We start from the raw sequence: 16,758 nt of genomic DNA, 5'->3' as shown, positions 1-16,758 counted from the left end.
GGTCATGTCTAGGATGATAAAATCCATTGGGAAGTAACAATCCTCTACCCTGACAATGACGCCCTCAATAACACCTTGAGGAGTCTTGATTGGCCGATCAATGAGTTGTAGAATTACCGGGGTTGGTTTTAACTCGTCGATCCCGAACCTTTCATAAATAATAGAGGGAAACAAATTTACACTAGCCCCAAGATCCAATAGGGCCCGATTGAAAGTAATTCCAGAGATGACACACCTTATGAGAGGAGCACCGGGATCTTTCATTTTTTGGGAAAGTTAGTTTAGGAGAATCACACTAACATCTGCCGAGAGCATCGCTTTTTGTGGGGCCGATCGTGGCTCCCTCTTTTGAGTGCACAACTTTTTCAAGAACTTGGCATAGGCCAAGACATGTTGGATAGCATTGAGGAAAGGGATGTTAATATGGACTTGCTTGAATAACTCCCTAATCTCCTCATTGCGAGTCCCTTTCGTCTTTCGCAACGGCCTAATTGTGAGTGCAGTTGGAAAGGGAACTATAGGTGGGTTCACTATAGGTTCTTCTTCTAAGTTCCCCTTTCCTTTTTCTTCCCCCTGCCCCCCAACTTATGGTCTTCTAGCTCCTGCTCTTCTTCATTAACTTTCTTTATCTCATACGAGTCTTCCAAAAACCTCCCACTTCGTTAGGTTGAAAGGATGGTTAATCAAATCCAGTGGCAGTAGTTGCAGATTGACTGGACTGCTTGTAGGAACCCCTCCTGACAAAATCTCGACATCCTTCTCTTTTACAACCCTTGAACTCCTCAAGAAACCTTAGCCTTATGAACTGGGTAAATCGACCAACCCCTTCTCCAAGGCCCCTGGGGTCCTTTTTATAGAGAATGGTGGATAAAACTGGGATTAGAGAGAAAGAGGGGGTGGAAATTGGGTTTTTGTAGAAATATGGGTGCCCTAGGGTTGAGAATGAAGGGTTAAGATTATTCTAAGGTGATCCTAAGGCTGAGAAGAGAAGGAGAGGGCGCCCAATATTATGTATGGCTGAGATTTGGGCTCCTAAGATTGGATGGTGGAGATTTAGGCGCCTAGGGCTGAAAGGTGGAGATTAAAAAGAGTGGGTGGTGCCCTAGAGTGAATGGATGAGATAGAGAGTGAAATAGAGGGTTGAGATCTAGTGGGTAAAGGCTGAATGGTGAGGATTAGAAGTTAGGTGAAGCCCTAGGGTTTGCTGAGGAGAGGGGAGTATGCTAATACATTAGGAGGGGTGCCATTCTGGTTTTAGAAGATAGGAGGTGCTCACTTGTGCTCGGTTTTTCATAGAAACACCCTCTCTCTTAGCTGGAATTCACACCAGCTTCCAAAAAATTGCATTTCAGCCCTGAAACTTTCCCAGTTTTTTCCAAGATTTGCACAGGGACCCTCAGAGGTCACAATATTGAATTTAACTGGGAAAATGGCACATTTTGACTATTCTAAGGCCTAAGTAACCCTAAAATGATGCCTATTAAGGCATCAAAATACAGAGTTATCAGTTATGCACAGCAATTAAAGCACAAGTCCTGGCAGATTCCATTGCCGAGTATACCTTCAACTCGCCATCGCCAGGGCAGATGGTGCTAGCAATAGAAGTTTTATCCAACATGGTGCCCCCACCTCGCGAGATAGTGAGCTGGGACGAGGAGCCATGGATTCTTCATGTAGACGACTCGACTCATTGGGGCAAAAGTGGAGTTGGATTAATACTATATGGACCTTGTGGAACAAAGCTAGAATATGCGCTTCGGTTTTTATTCCGAGCATCAAACAATGAAGTTGAATATGAGGCCCTGCTAGCAGGATTGGTATTAGAGAAGGAAGTAGGAGCCTAACACATAGCCATATGCAACGATTCATAGCTAGTCGTAAACCAGGTAAATGGGAACTATGAGGATCGGGTGAAGAACCATCCTGTTGATTTTGCTTCATCCTGCACCGTGTCATTTTCGGTGGAAGTAGTCTTTGGATTTTTCTTTGGGCGTGAACACCTTCATTGAAGGTTATTACTACTTCGTATCAGGTATATCCCTCCACTCCCTTTTGGTTTCCGATCTGGTCTAGTTTAGGTTCAAGATTGATCCTTGAAAATGTAGCTTTTTAAAATAAGGAATGTGATTCCCACATGGGAGAGAGAGAGAAAATTTTGAAATTTCGCCCAACCTTCCTGCAGGGTTCGGCCATCCATATGATGGATCTCTCATCCCTTCAAACTTCTCTTTCTCTTCTCTAGATCTCAGTTTGGATCCTCAACTCGGCTTCACAGCTCGACACAAATAGCTCGGCTCATTGTAGATTGGACCCGGTCTGAGCCATCTCATTAGATATGAGGGAGTGAACAGATTCTTTGCCTCATCTATTGGTGGGCATATTTTGTGCCTCATCATTTTCTATTTCAACTCTTAAAGGCTTAAGGCTCAGTTTGGAAGTTTTTCATATTACTCATTATGTATTACATTGCAAGGGATCAAGGGAGTGGGGGTAGAGAAGGGTGCACATGAGGTCCACCAACCTTATCTTTAGGCGCTTGCAACTATGAATGTTTGATCCCTTGTCTCCAATTTACCAAAAAACATGGTTTTTAAAACTGACCCGATGACCAAACAGGTCAGGGGTCCGATTATCGGGTTGAAAGGTCCGACTGCTCGAATTGAATGCTCGGTCCATTCTGATAAGAAAATAAAAAATTCAAAAAAAATCAATATATAAAAAATGGTCAAAACCGTTCAAACGGTTAACTACCCGGATCAACAGTTCATTGACCAAAATAAACGGTTTTGGGGGAAGTCCGATTTTTGGGGAAGATGGAACCGGTTCCCGATTTTTTCCAGTCTGACCGTCCGATCCGGCTTGGTTTTGAAAACCATGCCAAAAAATAAAATCCCTCCTCTCCATAACTGGAGCAAGTCAAGTGACCATCTCAGCTACTGGCCATTGGCTCCAACTGGTCCGAGAGAGAAAGAGAAGGAGAGAGAAGCCGTTACTGTTGCCCTTTTGTGTTTTATGATAGGCTGTGTTTGGTTTGAATGAAAATATAGGAATCCCTTTCCTTTCCCTACCTTTTCTTTCAAACCAAACATGGCATTTTTGGAATGAACCCAGGTTTCCTACTTGCATTCTCTACTCGTGCCGTACCCACATTACAACCGAGTTCACATCTCCGCCCCACAAGGGATTGCTCCACAATGTCCCACAGAACATCCCCACCCGTGTATTGGAAACATCTCCCCATAATAATACCAATCTTGATGATGCCATTATCGGGAGATGTTTCCAATACACGGCCAAGATGTGATATCAGTACAGTCCTACATCTCATGATACAACATGCCGATGTGTGGCTGGATAGAGTGTGGGTAGAGAGTAGTGGGCAGAAAATTCAGTTTGTTTTCGAATTAGTCTTTTGGTTGGTTGGCACTTGACAATCTTTGGTAAGTAAGTATCTTTATGTTTTACATGGAGCCCAGTTGTCTCTTGTATGGTTGAATTCTACAAGAAGATTGCACTAGTCCATACTCCATACCAAAAATAGAAAAGAGAGAACTAAGCGTTGGACTTTACCATTATGGGTTGCCTCAGGCCCATGCTGAGCCCAGATCCAGAACTGGAGAAAAATAGACCCCCATGCCCCATCCAGATGCTTCATAATTCATTGTTTCTCGTTTTCAGGTCAATTCAGAGAAGGGTAATAATGTCATTTAATGCTTCTCGGCGTTTTAGTTTTTGTTGCCCCTCTCCTCTCTCCTTCCTCTATCTAAAGTCCTCACATCGTCTGGGACACGCTCTTTTCTCCTCTCCATCTTACACTATCGAAAGAAAACCCTCGACGACCTCTTAACGATGGCGGCATGGACGGCAGCGGCTCGTCAAGCAGCGTCTCTAACTCGTCTCTCCACCCCAGCGTCGGCTGCCCAAGCCTCTAAGTTGATCCAGCGGCGCGGTCTTGCAGGTGGTGGAGGTAAGAATCTCATTTTCTTCCGTAACCCATCAGTTTTGATCTCAATTTTAGATGTTTGTTATTTCACATCTTTTTCTTCTCCATAGACCTTGATCTCACTCTTAGATTTGGAAAAACGAAATTTAAATCAGAGGTTCTCCACTTCTATTGTTTGCATTGTTCCACGAAAGAAATTTGTTTTTCCCCCATTTTATTTATCTGGGTTAAGAACCTCTAAATGGTGACAGTTGGCTATTTAGTTGGTTAATTCGGATAGACATATTTACAGAACATTCTTTTCTCTCCTTTTGAACTATTGTAGAGTGTACTAATGCACCTCCAATGCCACAATAATCTGAGATGATGTCTTTAACAATGTTATACCTTATATGCATCATATTCAGGTTAATTGAATGTATTTATGCTGGTAAAGAAACCCTTTAGATGACCATTGTGATATGGTCTGTTGAGAATCCGGTTTCACTTTCTTGATCAATGTGAATAAGAAGTGACGGAAAAGAGCGAGCTTGATCAATGCCAGACTCTGCAATATGTAAAAAATTAGGGTTCCTCACCCTTAACTTAATACCACTATTGGAACTTTGGATATAAAAGAGAGTGAAAGAAAATTAAATAAATTTTAAATGGAGTTATAATGGAATTAATAATTTGCTTTTGATTCTTTCTCTTTCCCTTTGTTCGTAATATATATATATATATATATATATATTGGCATTCAAAGAGGGGGAATAATAAATTTGTGGTCATGATTCTAAAGAACATTGTATCTCTAATGGTGGTAGTTTTCTGATATGTCTTTCTTATCCTATTTTTATTAAATGATGATTTTTAAATAAACAAAATATTTCTGCTTCAATGTATATGGAATATACATCTATCAAATTTATCATTTAGCTAGACAACTCTTGTCTTTTGCAAGATTGACTTCATTGACATAGTCTACTATCACAATATCTTTTGACACAATATCTTTTGACTTATTTCACTGATGCCTTACAATTTCAAAAAAGGAAAAGATTCTTTTGTTAAATTCATGAATCATGATATGTGAGTTTGGCTCTTTTGCAGATCATCATGGACCCCCTAAGGTGAACTTCTGGCAGGACCCTATGAACCCATCTAAATGGAAAGAAGAGCATGTAAGTAATTTTTTTTTTTTTTTTTTGTGTTTAAAAGGTATGTTATGTTATAAAGATAATACCTAATTTATTAGTTTCCAATTAACAAGTTTCGAAATTTTAAAGTGTTATAAAACATCAGATGAACTTTGAATTCTCCCCATTCCTATTTCTTGGAATTTGGATGTATAAGATTTTAAATGTTCATTTTCTTTGGTTTTAATCTTATGCTGTTTCTCACAGTTCCAGTGTTCCAAGTCCAGAGATGCTTAGTGATGTCAAAATGATTAGGAAAATCGACATGGATGGTACTTAGGTGATGACATGGTTACTTGGGACTTTGTCTTGGTGTTTATGTGTCTGCCTTTGATAGTTCTGAGGCAAATTGTAATGCTCTTGGGCCTAGGAAATCAAATTCAGTCTAGATTTTGTGTTATGGTTGAGGCCTTTCTAGGGAATTCATAACTGTTTCTTTTGATTAAGTTCATTATATTTGAACGCCAAATTTATAGCATGAATTAATAGGTTTGTATGAAATGACCTATTGGTGTTGCTATTTTTTCCTCCTTTTTCTTTCATGTCTGGATGATCTAATGTCCCAATCAATTAGCTAGTCTTGGATATAACTTAATATGAACTCTCACAATTGTACATTTTTTCCACTTTCAGAAACAGAAAACTTGATAAGGTCATGTGTATAAATGCAATAAAACTATTGATCTTAGAGCTAGAATCTCATCTAGGATACTATTTTCATCAGGGGCATGATGGAATTTGGCACACTAATGTAAGGATGGAAAATCTATTGATCCAACTGAGCTTAGCATGTTCCCAGATATTGGATGGTCAACCTGTATTTAATGGTTGTATGATCCCTCAGGCCAATCACTTGGTTTCTCCTTAAAATCTAGACAAAATATATATCCTAAAACTCCATATTTCATTTTCTAAAAGGATTCAAAAGTTCATTTTAGATGTATGGTTCTGGGAATTGATGTGGCACAAGATGGATAAGGACATGGTCTATGGAGAATCTGAATGGGGGGGGGGGAGGGGGTGATGAGGATATTTTATTGCTTGCTATGTTGGAGAGGAAATCTTGCATGGAACCGGGCTTAGAGGGGAGAAACAACATTCTGGTCAAGGGAGTGTTCTACGGTCTCTGCCATTGCTTTACCTCCCTTAGGAGTTAACATCTTTCCAGGTCAAGGGAAATTTGGTTCCAGGTCAGTATTCCTATGTCTGTATATTCTGCTGCTAGACAAAGGAAATTGCCCTTCCAAACAACTTCATAGGCTTGTTTATGACAATGCGCATTCACAACCAAAAAAGCTAAGCTATCCTCCCATGCCATGGATGACAGCAGACCTTCCCCGTAGCTGGCTGTGGTCATTCCTTTTGACTTGTCTTAGATGGATTAATCATTTTCTAGCTTAGTTGGGCTAGGGAGTGTCAAGTAGACTAATCCACTTTGGTCAGCCATGCCTCTTCCAAAATTGGGCTATTGTTACTTCTCTTAAGTGACATTAAAGCCTTCTAGATCAGTGGACTAGGCCAATTTCTTAGGTGATGCATTTCTATTTTCTACCCTAAGTGGTACCATGTCTTTTGAAATTTGGGTTAATAGAGGCTTGGGGTAATTCTAAACTATAACATCTATAATTTGATAATTTACTTAAAAAATATCTACAGAAAACTGCATACTAGCCACATGACTTAGTGGAGCAGGCAACCTTGGATATCTAGAGTTGTTGGGCTGTTGGCACTTTGACATGGCATGGCATGTTTCCATTGCATGAACACCTTGCCACCTGCTCCATGTACCCAGTAATACAGGTATATCTATGTATCAGATAAAAAAACACAGGTATTATCTAAATATACTACCTGGATGCCATTTCCTGTAACTTTCAAACTTTCTTAAATCCAGGACCTGATTGAATGGTCAGACTGGATGACCTGGGAGCCTAGACATCAAGAGGTCTGTTCCAATCTTAGACTTGGATATATTAGACGTGGATTTAATTGAGAAAAATTAATGGTTAAAACAACGTAATCAACACAGATGGTTGAATTGTAGAACTGGGAAAACAGTAGGCCTTTTATTATTTAATTATAGTTTCAGAGACCATCACTGAGCTGGCTGGAGCAGTGTGACCAATTTGGTTGGCTTGCACTTCAAGTTTGGAAAAGCTGGTTCTTAATTTCTACTTTTATGAATCCATTCAAATACATGACTATTTTTGTCCCATTTTTGCTAAACAATAGGTTTTTTTATTATTTAGTTTTGATTTTGGAAACCATCACCAAGCAAGCTGCCTGGAATAATATGGCATTTTGACTGAGTTGAACTGGCAATTCTACCAACCTGGTTGGTGTGCATGACTGTTCTAGTGTCATATTTTTTGTGAATCCATGTAAATGCATGACTGTTTGACTTCTTTAAATCAAGATAGATGCTTTTTCTGGGTTGGAAAATTGGCTACACAACAGGGAGTAGCCATCCCCAAAACCCCTGGCTCCCGACACTGGTGAAGAAAGGACTCAATCCCAGGTCTCTGCAACAACCAGCAAGTTAGCTGGCACCTTTGTTAGATACATTCTTTAGACTAGTACTTGGAGTTTTAGAGAGGACCTTGTTTTTTTTTATCATGTTTTCACTTTATGTAATTTAACAAACATTTCCTTTTGTTTCTTACTATTGAACATAATGAACCATATCAAGCTGATACACTTAGAATTTGAAACAGAGTAACCTCATGATATTTATTGGCATTTTTTTTTTAATTCTTTTTGAAGGGCTACACAATGGGGGTAGCCCATCCCCCGACCCATAACCCTTCCAACCCCAGGTGCGGGCGGGATTTGATCCCAAGTCTCCACTGCAACCAGCAGGAGGCCTTACCAACCATGCACCTTTGCGATATTTATTGGCATTTCTTAATTTGAAACAGAGTAACCTCTGAACCATTGGCATCTGAAATGATTGTTTTCCAAGGCAAGAGTTATCCCTTGAAACTTTAAATAGCTGTTATGTTGCAGTTATGTTTTGGCTCAGTCAATTTTGTGATCTTTCTCTAAGCCAATGTTTTCCTCTTGAAAATGCATGCTTCAAAAAAGGAAATTCACCTTTTAAATGAATTGTTGTTTGGGCATTGCTTGGATACCCTTACAAGATTCAATTCATGTTTAAAAGTGTATGTAAGCCTTGTCAAAATGCAAAGATATTGTTGTGGGCTCCGTCACTTTTACAAGGAAAAGAGAATTAAGACAAGCATTATTTCCTGTATGTTTAGGATCTTGTCAGCTTGTAAGGTTTTCTGAATCTCCAATTAGTGATCTGAATGAAGATTTATATCTTAAACTTCAACTCAAAATTCTTGCAGTTTGTGATTGTCTCTTTATCTGGATGGGGTTTACTTTTCTACGGAGGTTACAAGTTCTTTAATGGAGGCAAGAAGGACAAGGAAGAGGTAGCTCTAAATCGTTCTGACATTATCTTTTATGACTATAGCTTAAGAATAGCAGCAATTTAGGGTTTATGATTTGCATGATCATCTTACTCAGTGATATTCATAGCAATGTGATCAAGATCTGATTGAATAGATTGATCATTTGAAAGGAATTTCCTTTAATTGTATAATTATCTAAATAATTGTTGTTAAAAAAATTCTTTGTGATTATTTATTTATAATAAAATTCTTTGTGATTATAATTAGATTTCAATCCTGGTAAATAGATTCTTCACTGCTTCATTTTGTGCAAGAGTAGGGAAATTATAATACTGAATGGTCTATACGAGTGCCCAGGTGTGACATAGGGCAATTGTAATAGCGAGGATAGTGTTCTTTTTTTGTTCTTTACAAATAAGAAATATTTCTAAGAATTTATCAAAAAAAAAAGAAATATTGTTAAGAAGTTTTTTATTCATATGTAATTAGATAGTTTATCAAGGAACCCGAAGATCCGTAGTTCCCTGCCATGGTGGAGGTCTAGTGGTAGTTCCTGCTGGAACAGCTTAGCTATAGCTTTACGTGCATTAGTACTGCTGGTCTATATACCTACATGACTAAATCCCATCCTGAGCTTTACACAAAATGATGCAGTTCCTTATCTGATGTTTCCTTTCCACCCTTGGAGGGCACCCACAACATTCTCTGCGCCAGCTCCACCATTACACAACTGTTACTACTCATAAACTGATGAAATTGCATGAAATTTTCTTTTTATAAACTAATTGATTTAATTTTAATCTCGGTGCAGAAACCCGCAGAAGCAACACACTAGGAGTGAAGGACAACTCTTAAGCTGGTTTTATCATCTCGAATTGCAGCTGGAAATAAAGTATGTGCAAGGACTTCATTTAGGGAGATGTGTTTTTTTTTTTTTGCTTTCTCTGTATCAGCAGTTCTCTGTGTACATGACTTTGATGAGTGATTTGGCGTTAAAATGCCGAGGGCCTTTTTCATTTCATTTCTTTAATCAAATTGGTTAGTCGAGCTCAGCACCCCAATGCACATCTCGGTGTTTTATCTTGGTAGTTGGTAATAAAGCCAAGCATCTGGCGTCTATCTTCGCTGGTTCTTCCCATATCGAGAGTCGAGACACAGTGTGTGATCGAGGGATTGAGCAGCCTTCAGTCGAAAGTCGAAACCATTGACGTGTTTTCAGTTTTTCACTTGTAATGTATTATTGTGTATCAGATAGAAAACCGGGAGGATCGGGTTTGGCTTTGTTTTCTTTGTTTGTGAGGTAAAATGGAAGTAAAAAACTGTGGTAGGAAGGTTGTTTGTGTTTGGGAGGTCAAATTATTTACCCAAAGTCAACTGTTTTGCCAACATAAACGATCCTCACTAAAGTTGGGCCGCTTTTTAACAGCTGAAGCTGCTATACAGCCTATACTGATTACTGTTACTGGATGACTCTTTGCTTCGTCTTTCAGTTCATAAATTACTAGGGAGACTGCAAGCTCTTAAATGGATGAAAGCTGTGATTATTTTTTCTTTTTTTGTTGGATACGAGATTGGTTGCTTACTATTCCTGCAAATATTTTATTATTTGATCACTAAAAACACAAGGCTATAAGTCGTTCAATTCAGCCACATCAGCGATTGTCAAACTGACTCATGTAAGTGAAAATTTTCTTTCTGCCTAAATAAGTAAAATCTTCCTACGAAGTGTGAAAACATTACAGCTTGGTAGGAAAACCCGTGGTTGTCATCTAGAATTCAGTCTCGCCATCCTTCCCTCCATTTGCCTCCTCATCAGCTTCAATATCATTTGCTTCTTCTTGTTCACCAATATGGGCAACCTCCAGAGTTGTTTGCTCTTCATATCCAGTGGCTTTCTCTGAACTTTCTCTGCTGTTGGTTGTAGTTGTCATCATGCCTTGCCTTCGAATACTACCTGCTTCTTGGTCCACTGGCTGTTCAAAGACGTTTACAGCACGTCCTTCAGCCTCATCAATGACATTTCTGATTAACCCTTCTCCATAAAGAGAGCTCTGTGGCTTTCCCAATTTCTCATTTTTAGAAATAACTCCGCCATTCCTCCCCTCTTGATGAACTGTACTGGCACTTGTATCATCGACCATCAAATGTTCAGCATGTTGAAAACTTCGACCTATGGAATTCTTGGGCATCTCTGATCTTCCTCTATTTGGAAGTTCTTTCTCCTCTTTACCCTCCAATCTTATTTGGTTATCGTCATTCGTTCTTATTTCAACAGTTTTAGACTTTTCAATCATTTCCAGTTGCCCATTTCCCTGTTCTTCATTCGCAACTGTATCTCCATGAGCATGTTCATCTCTCGTATTCAGGCCTTTTTTATCAACTTGGTAGCTCATAAACCTTTCCAACTTCCCAATTTCTGACATCTGTCTCTTTTTGCCTGTTTTCGCTTCATCTTTATCAGAGGTTCTAGACCGTAAGTCCATACCAATACCATCCAACGGATTCTTCTTCAATTCCCTGTTTTCAGAAACCATTCTCCATCTCTTACCCTTCATCTTACTTCTGGAACCATGTATTCCTCTCATGCTAGAACCGTCACCATTTTGAGAGCCACTGGCCATTTCTAACTTTATCCCATCATTAGCAACCACATCAGGATCCCGACCTTTTCCATAGTGGAGTCTTTTGGGCTGTTCATCTCTGATGGTGCCATGTTCTTTACTGTCCATTACTTTTGAATCACCATATTCATTTTTAGTTTCCGAGACTTGAGAATCATGAGAGTTTCCGTCATTAGTTCTGTTATTCATTGTACTTGCCACTCTGGAAACTTCACCATCTTGAAAACCTCTAGGCTTCTCAAACTTCTCATCTTTATTTTCTCCCATTCCTCGACTCTTATCTGAAATCCTTTTACCATTTTCACCTTGTTCTTCAGAACTTTCACCATCCATATTATTTTCCAATTTCTGCAACAAGCCTTCTCTCAGAATTTCTGTCTGCCCTATATCATCTTTTCCATTTTCAATCCTTCCTTCGTGCATTGTTAGATTCTGGCCATCTTTGGCATTCTTAGATTCTTGAAGTCCCCCCTCTTTAGCAATGGCACCATCCACTTTCTTCTTATCCACCTTATTTTCAACTTCACTGACTATATTCCTTGTTGCAGTTAGATTTGTAGGTGGATTTGATGGATCATCAATACTTGGTGACCAGATATGAGCAGTGCTTTTGAGGTGGTGCTTCATTTCCTCAATTTCATATTCTTTCTGCTGTAAGAGTTGTGTTAGAGCTGTTACTTGAGAGATTGCCTTGGTTGAATCCATCTCCTTCTCTCTTAATATTTTAATCTCATTCTGCTTCTCCTCGAGTGCTGACTCCAGGATTCTCTGTTCCTCTTTAAGGGAATCTGACATGGATTCCATCTCAATGATCCTGTTACTCAGCTCTATCTTTTGGCTTGCAAGGGAGTATAATTTTGCTGTCATCTCTTCATTTTTCCTTTTTACTTCCTTTGTGGAATCTCTTTCCTTCTGTAAAATGAGAACAACTAGAATCATTGCTTAAAACCTATCTATACTATGTCCATATAAACCAATCATAAATGAGAGAAAAATAGTTGTTCCATTGGTAGAAACTGTTCAACATGGAAATTCATCTACATATCTGATGTTAAAATTACAATGTTTTGAGTCCAGCTTAATAATTTAGAAGAGTAAATGATTATGCAGTTTTTTTTTTTCAATTATGGATCTGTTAAATGGGATGTCATATAAGGTTTTTCTTTCTCTTTCTCTCTTCTTCTTTGGCAAGGGGATGCTATCACTCTTGATATGAAGAAGTGATAATTGCTATTTGATATTTCCATTAGAGTGCCATTGGTTGTTGTGAAATGGCTAGAAATTCATGTAAAGTTGAAACACGATTTTTAATTATTTCTTTTTCTTGTGTTGTCATTCCTGATCTTAACAGCTGCTATTGCTGTTTGATACCATCATAGAGTGCCACTGAATGTTGTGAAATGGCTAGAAGTTCATGTAAAGCTGAGATATCATCTTTAATTATTTCTATTACTAATATTTTTCAACTCTGCACTCTACCCATAATAGAAGAAAGGTAAAAAATAGAAGCACTTATCAACAATCTGGTTCTGTGTCATACTTGATGGCACCCATTTCCTTCTAAAAATTCAAATTCCACGCCATGATGATCTAGTTTTGATGTACATCTACTGTTGGACTGCACACAAGCTTCAAACAGTTTCCATTGCATCACAATTTAGTTCCAAAAAAGGTTACCATGTTTTTCATTGTTTGAACACAATATGTGAATAAGCACACACAAGGTCTTTTACCCACTACATGTTTTAGGTCACAGAATCAATTGTGAAGGTGAGTGAAATTAGACAAATGAAAGGATGACAGACATCTTTAACATTCTTATCCTCTTTTGAAAACAAAAATGGATAGATTTTTGCAGTACAATTGAACAAAAACCACTCAATTCAACCTTGATCCTAACTATTTGGGGTTGGCTACATGAATCCTATCCTACCATTGTGCTTTGTCAAAAGCCATGTTTTCTACCATATTCTAAGTCTTTAAATCATTTTTAACAATCGAACAAAAACATTTGCATCATTTACAGATCATATTATTAATGATTACTTTAAGCTTTATAAATATCATATATGTAACATTATAGTGTCAGCAAGTCAAAGGCAAGGTGGAAGCTAGCATCAAGATGTGTAATCTTAATGCAAGTCCTCTGAAAACTCATGCATAAACATAGGGTCCTAGAGATAGATTCCAAAATATTACAAAAGATTTGAGACATCAACTAGAGTCTGGTAGTGTTGATACATGGAGCAAGGACATTGACATGAGGAGCAGTTCAGGAGGTCTTTTGAGATGTTAAGAAAGTTATACCTTTCCCTCACCAAAAACAAAAAGAACAGAGAAAAAAAGAAAATACTGAACCATACTTCCCCATGTTCTTACAACAAGTTGTACCATATGATCAACAATTTCAACATAGACTAATTGAAGTTTAAACTTTATGCAATGGGTATAAGATAAACTTAATTTATGGACAAAATGGTGAGCAATCAAGAAACAACATCATCATATTCTAGGTGAGATATGGATCTCAGATTGATAATTAGAGAGATAAAAGTTCAGAGGACTATTCAGCATAGTGTGCATATTGTAATGTGAATATATTTGAGAACATTTTCAGCAGTGAAGGATGTATGTGATCAAGCTGAGTTGATTAGTGAAATGTAATACCTACGCTTTGTCTATAATAGCTGAGAAAAGGGTACAGATGCTTATGATGGTGATGATAGTCACTATGCCAGCAGCACTTGGCTTTTTCAAATGCAACAGGTAGTTAGATACAGAAAACCATGTAGCTTGATAGTTGGGATAGTGATATAACTTCAATTCTATGCAAGACAAAAAAAGACTGGAGAGATGGGGGGTGATTGAAAAACTTTGGTGTGGTCCAAGTCTATTGATTGGATGTAATTTTTCTTGGAATTAAACAAGAAAAAGGGAGAGAGAATTTCACCAGTTTCCTTTCACACAGCCAAACACAGAATTAGTCATGCTATGTGGGTTTATGCCTTGACCATTACTGGCCAGATCCAGACCCTGTAAGCGCATACTGTAAACAACCGAACTTCATGTCCCACAGGTTTTGAGAGAATTGAGTCATAGTAGTCACGTGGGTGGCACGTGAAATCCCTTTGTTTAGTTTAGAAACATCACGTGGGTGTATTTACTGCTGAGACCTGAGTGATTTTTTTTTTTTTTTTTTTTTTAGAGGAGGAAGAATTGAAAGTAATAGTGGAGAAACAACAACCAAAGAAACTACATTTCAAAAGAAACCCCTGAAGTCTGAAGAGGGTCTGGCCTCTGCTTAATGATACAGAGAAAGATGTCATCCACAACCCGAAATCCATGATATGTTCCATTGCATGATGGGGTGTTAACGAAGTTATGGAAAATTTTGAGTCTGATCTCCACGGAAAAAGGAGGTTGACAAGAGACAAGGCCACCCATCTGATCGACTCTATGACCATGCTTCCCACATTGACAACCGTCAAATAACATCAAAGAGCAGTTGGATAGAAATTTCCCTCTTCTCTCTTTTTTAGTTCCAAATTCTTTGGGGTTTGAAGTGGCATCAGATCACCAATTTGGAGGAATTACTAGCTGACTTACTATACTCGGATCATAACCAACGTCAAAATTAAAAGACTAGTTTTTCTTTTGAATGCGAAAGAGACCAACACAACAGGCTCTTTCCGGTGGTGGAGGATGTGATGGATTCAGACAGATCACGGTTTGATAAGTTTCATAAGAACCTGTAACACATGCGAGAGAGAGAGAGAGAGAGAGAGAGAGAGAGATCATATATACCTGCAAGAGGAGGTGAAGGGACATGATCTGGCGGTCCTTGTCCTGAACAACAAGGTTGAAAATGCGCCTCTCCCTAAGCTTGTGGAGCACCATTACACCCAACGCTGCTGCCCCAAACGCTAAAAGCAGCATCATCGCATATGGCCTCCCTCTGTTGCTACTCCAGTTCCCTTTTGCCGCCATCCTTCTCTCTCTCTCTCTCAAGTCTCCAGGAAATGGATATCTCTAAGTAAAGAGAGAGAAGCAACAGGGTCTCTCTGTTCCTCCGACCGGCCTCCCTGTTTGGTTTTTATAATATATCGCAGCTCCTATTTGCTTCAAATCTAAAGAACCCTGCTGAGGAAGTTGCTTAATTTGCCTCTCTCTCTCTCTCTCTCTCTCTCTCCCCTCACAGACGGTTCACACAAGGGTAGCGAGCATCTCACGTAGAAACGGAAGTCGCAAGGTGGAAGAAGCATGGGAATTGTGTCAGGCGCTGATTCCCACACTTCCCACCAACCCAATCACAGTTACTACAATGCCCTTGATATCTTCTCCAAATGACAGACAGATCGATGAGTGCAGTATCAAGAACAAGCTCGATAGCCATAGGCATGGACATGCAGTTCTTTTATATTCGAAAGAAATTAGAAGCCAAATCTTAGTTAGATCCATAGACTCCTGACTTCTGAGTAAACGTAAGAGTGTAAGATTACTTTTGTTTATATATTATTTCAAGCAATAGAGTAATAGTAAGCAGAGAAAAAGAATATATATAGGGAAGTTGGTCTCTCTAGACAAAGTCTCGAGGAGAGGGAGAGTCAAGAGTGCGCTGTCTTTTTGCATTGATTAAGGCAGAAGGTAGTCTGAGACTCTGAGGTCAAAAGCATGCTCGTTTTCAGAGTGTTCTCTCCACTTGTGTTCTTCCTCTTCAAACGTATAATGCACTCCAGCACCTCACCAAGCAACCAAGCTTCACCTCCCTCTCTCTCTCTCACACACCATAATTTACCATGCACACCATCACCTGGGTTAGAGGTTTAGAGAGATGGCATTGTTTGTGCACCTTCCTTGGAATGTTTCTGATGACAGAACAATTTATCTGTGAAATTTTTATATAATATAATTTCCATGCATATATACCATCAGCCATCTCCAACTCCGTTTTGGTCCCTAAGGCTCAGTTTGGAAGGAGTATAAATACAAATTTGTAGAGTGTAAAACCTTATATTTTGTATATATTTGCATACTAAACTGAACCAAACTAACCTGAAAAAGAGTGTTTGTTTGTGCCAGATTAATATCTGCATGATATTTTTGAAAATTTTGGGTAATCAAGTATTATTTAGGATACCTATCAGTCACTATCCCAAAAGTACAGGGTGCCTATTTGTAATATACCCTTTTAAATATGGCTATTCAACCTGACAAGTTACAAATTTACAATAATCCAAGACTGTTGCAGTTTAAATATAAAATTAACCAATGGCCACCCATACTAAATACAGGTCAACTACAGCTGTTATATATATTTTGTTTGGGATTCACTACTCATGACTCTTGTGATAAATTTTGGTTGAATGTCATATCTAATATTTAATTTAGGAGATTAAATCAAATCTAATATTCAATTAATAACCCATTTTGTCTAAAAGAATGAAGCCCACATTTAATATATATAGAAATAATTATTTTTTTGCATAAATTGCTGAAACCTCCCCTGAAGTTTTAGGTTATTGCTGAAACCTCTCATGAAGTTTGATAATTATAATCACCTCTCGTGAACTTTCTGACATAGTTGCATGTAGACCATTTTT

At 38.6% G+C, this 16,758-nt stretch overlaps 1 protein-coding gene and 1 long non-coding RNA gene across 2 annotated transcripts; one reads left to right on the top strand and one right to left on the bottom strand.

Annotated features, from left to right (window-relative positions):
• The first annotated feature begins 3,681 nt into the window (after positions 1-3,681).
• Positions 3,682-9,558, top strand: LOC148877900 (uncharacterized). Its single transcript, XR_016099526.1, has 4 exons — positions 3,682-3,967; positions 5,036-5,106; positions 8,472-8,558; positions 9,349-9,558. It is a non-coding gene; the product is annotated as an uncharacterized LOC148877900 (long non-coding RNA).
• Positions 9,559-10,108: 550 nt separating this feature from the next.
• Positions 10,109-15,542, bottom strand: LOC148877899 (uncharacterized). Its single transcript, XM_088946221.1, has 2 exons — positions 14,963-15,542; positions 10,109-12,070 (listed from the first exon to the last, which is right to left on the bottom strand). Exons 1-2 carry the CDS (start codon positions 15,143-15,145, stop codon positions 10,307-10,309), a joined length of 1,947 nt encoding a protein of 648 aa, XP_088802347.1. The 5' UTR covers positions 15,146-15,542; the 3' UTR covers positions 10,109-10,306.
• Between the last annotated feature and the right edge of the window lie 1,216 nt (positions 15,543-16,758).

Source organism: Nelumbo lutea, chromosome 1, assembly GCF_056320005.1.
Source record: "Nelumbo lutea isolate HS-2025 chromosome 1, American lotus-T2T, whole genome shotgun sequence".
Lineage (NCBI taxonomy): Eukaryota > Viridiplantae > Streptophyta > Magnoliopsida > Proteales > Nelumbonaceae > Nelumbo > Nelumbo lutea.
This window is presented reverse-complemented; position numbering and strand designations above follow the sequence as displayed.

Bases quoted from the DNA above. Each gene is read 5' to 3' on its own strand.
- LOC148877899 (XM_088946221.1), bottom strand. From the start codon at position 15,145: ATGGCGGCAAAAGGGAACTGGAGTAGCAACAGAGGGAGGCCATATGCG. The intron at 12,071-14,962 runs GTATATATGATC...CTCATTTTACAG, and splicing joins CCCTTCACCTCCTCTTGCAG to AAGGAAAGAGATTCCACAAA.